The 2,903-nt window shown below is 50.0% G+C and overlaps 1 protein-coding gene across 1 annotated transcript; it reads left to right on the forward strand.

Annotated features, from left to right (window-relative positions):
- Positions 1–454: 454 nt before the first annotated feature.
- Positions 455–2,433, forward strand: RNASE1 (ribonuclease A family member 1, pancreatic). Its single transcript, XM_039245212.1, has 2 exons — positions 455–874; positions 1,732–2,433. The coding sequence occupies exon 2, from the start codon at positions 1,763–1,765 to the stop codon at positions 2,216–2,218; it is 456 nt and encodes a 151-aa protein (XP_039101143.1). The 5' UTR covers positions 455–874; positions 1,732–1,762; the 3' UTR covers positions 2,219–2,433.
- Positions 2,434–2,903: the final 470 nt, after the last annotated feature.

The raw sequence follows: 2,903 nt of genomic DNA on the forward strand, positions 1-2,903 counted from the left end.
CTGACAGCTAGCTCAAAGCCTGGAGCCTGTTTCAGATTCTGTGTCTCCCTCTCTCTCTGACCCTCCCCTGCTCACACTGTCTCTCTCTCTCAGAAATAAATAAAACATTAAAAAAAATTTTTTAAGTAAAAATAAAATTAAAAATTAATTAGAAAAGGGGAAAAATATGGCGTTCTTTGTTTTTTTTCCTCCGACAGGGATTTGGGTTTTGGTTTAGCTTTGGTTCCTCTCCTCAACTCTGCCCTTAGAGGAGTGGTCGCTGTGGATGTAATCCGCCCACACACTCAACTTCCCCATCGAGGTGGGATGCAGTGGCCACACTGGGCAAGGTCACAGGTGGGAACTGCGTCCTGCTCCCAGATCTGCAAAGCCTCCAGCTGGATGCCTCACCCCCCTCCCCACAGAAGGAATTCCAGCTGCTCCAGGACCCCTGGGGAGAGAGAGGACCTTCATTCATTTCGCTTCTACTCTGGTGATCACATGTTTATGTGTCCTTTGTTAACCACTGAAGACTATTTGGTGAAAATGGCCCCGAGATTACTAGGACTTTGCTGGAGTTCAGGCATCAGTGATATGGTGACTTTCTCTGTTACTCCTTGTGAACCAGCAGACCCATGAGATTCACATGGTAAGAAGGTTCCTATAGACAAAGACTCATACTTCCCAGCTGAAAACAGGATGGCGTGGCTGATTCCTCACCCCTTGCTCCCAACATCCTTGTTTCCCTCTGGACTGAAAGCAAGATGCTCCTCCCACCCTTCTTTTCTTGGAAGCCAACCGCCTTTGTAAGCTGTATAAAATTCATACGCCAGGGATCCAGGAGTTGCAGAAACTGGCCTTCTGCTCTCACCTGAAGACAAAGCTAGAGACCCAGGTCAGTGGCCCAAGAGGTGATCTCAGGGACTTCTGCTTAAGGGTTGGAGAAGAGGGATCAGGGTGGGCAAGGCTAGCACCAAGAAAGCTTGGGCTAGGCAAATATCGAAATGGAGCTTGGGAGCTGCAGACAGCCAAAGAATGCAGCCCCTCCACCCCCAGCCGGGAGATGCAGGCATCTGTCTTTGGAATACAATGGCATCCCTTTGTGATGCCAGTGTTAGCCACTGGGCTGTTCCTTGTGTTGGAAAACAACAGGGCTCTGTCAGTCATGATCCTGGATGTCCTGGTGGTATCCCAGGGATGCAGTTTAGCTCATGGTTTATTCAAAAGGATTTTCTTTTTTTTTTTTTTTTAATATTTTTATTTCTAAGAGAGAGAGAGAGACAGCGTGAGCAGGGGAGGGTCAGAGAGAGAGGGAGACACAGACTCTGAAATAGGCTCCAGGCTCTGAGCTGGCAGTCAGGACAGAGCCCGACGCGGGGCTTGAACCCACGAACCGCGAGATCATGACCTAAGCGAAAGTCGGATGCTTAACCGACTAAGCCACCCAGGCGCCCCTCAAAAGGATTTTCTAATGAGCTGGTTGGGTACTGGGTATAGATGGATTTTAAATTTAAAACTCCCTAGTATTCAGGCACAGGACTGCAGGACTTGAGGTCACTTTCAAGGTCATCACCCAGAGGGGAAGACCACCTCTCTCTAGCTAGTGGGAGAACCTGTTACTTGGAAAATTGTGCAGAGGGATGGATATCTTTCTGGGTGACCCACAGGGAGACTGTGAGCCAGGGAGGCCACAGGTAGGAGCTGGGATTCTCTTTCTTAGGCAGCGTGTTCTCTCTTCTCTCCCTTTCCCAGCTAGGCTCTCTCCCAGAGGAGTGAGACCGCCATGGCTCAGGAGAGGTTCTTCAACCTGTTCCCACTTCTGGTCCTGGTGCTGCTGGCACTGGGGTGTGTCCAGACTTCTCTGGGCAAGGAATCCCGGGTCATGAAGTTCCAGCGGCAGCACGTGGACTCAGACACCACCACCAGCAGCCCCAGCTACTGCAACGAAATGATGAAGCGCCGGGATATGACAGACGGATGGTGCAAGCCAGTGAACACCTTTGTACACGAGCCTCTGGCAGATATCCAGGCCGTCTGCCACCAGAGAAATGTCACCTGCAAGAACGGGCAGCCCAACTGCCACAAGAGCACCTCCAAGATGAACATCACCAACTGCCACCTAAAGCATGGCTCCAAATACCCCAAATGTACATACCAGACCTCCCAGGAAAAGAAATACATCATTGTGGCCTGTGAGGGGGACCCAATCATGCCAGTCCACTTCGACGATTCTGTTTAGGTCTCCACTTGAGGCCAGAGCAGCGAGATGCTCCCCTCACCAACTGAGACCCCTGCTTCTCCCCTCTCCCTTCCCTGCCCTGAGGGAAATAACTCATGTCTGAGCTCCTCCCCAATACATAAATCCTTCCCTGCCCAAGGCTTCCCTTTGCATGGTTTGAGGGGTGGGGCGGGCCCGTGTTAACCACTTCATAGCTTCTTTCAATAAAATACAGCTGCATCCACCTGTTTTTTGTTTTGTTTTGTTTTGTTTTGTTTTTTGTTTTCTTGTTTTTTGAGAGAGAAAATGGTGGTGGAGTGGGGCAGAGAGAATCCAGCTCTGGGTCTGACCCAGGGCTGGAACTCATGAGCTGAGCTATCATATCCTGAGCTGAAGTCAGATGCTTAACCGACTGAGCCACCCAGGTGTCCCTCCACCTGGGTTTCTGAAGCTGGCCCCATCCTGCTACTGTTTGTGTGATTGGTTTCCTGCCAGGGTTGAGAACCAAAAATCTGGTTAGCTTTGGCAAGTATCGGATAGAATCATTCAATGCCTTCTCTCCTCTTGGTTTTTAGTGACCTGAGATCATTCCCCTTCTTGTAGATTTCTTGATGCCAAATACTAAGCTGTCATGTATGGGCTATTTGGGATAAAAGGGAGCTCCAGTCTGGGACTGTCATGCCTGGGTGAACTGACAGATGGCAGA

This window comes from Hyaena hyaena, unplaced genomic scaffold, assembly GCF_003009895.1.
Source record: "Hyaena hyaena isolate Hyena2069 unplaced genomic scaffold, ASM300989v1 scaffold_256, whole genome shotgun sequence".
Classification (NCBI taxonomy): Eukaryota; Metazoa; Chordata; class Mammalia; order Carnivora; family Hyaenidae; genus Hyaena; species Hyaena hyaena.

What these genes read in the sequence shown, in the direction of transcription:
- RNASE1 (XM_039245212.1), top strand. Translation starts at nt 1,763, where the DNA reads ATGGCTCAGGAGAGGTTCTTCAACCTGTTCCCACTTCTGGTCCTGGTG.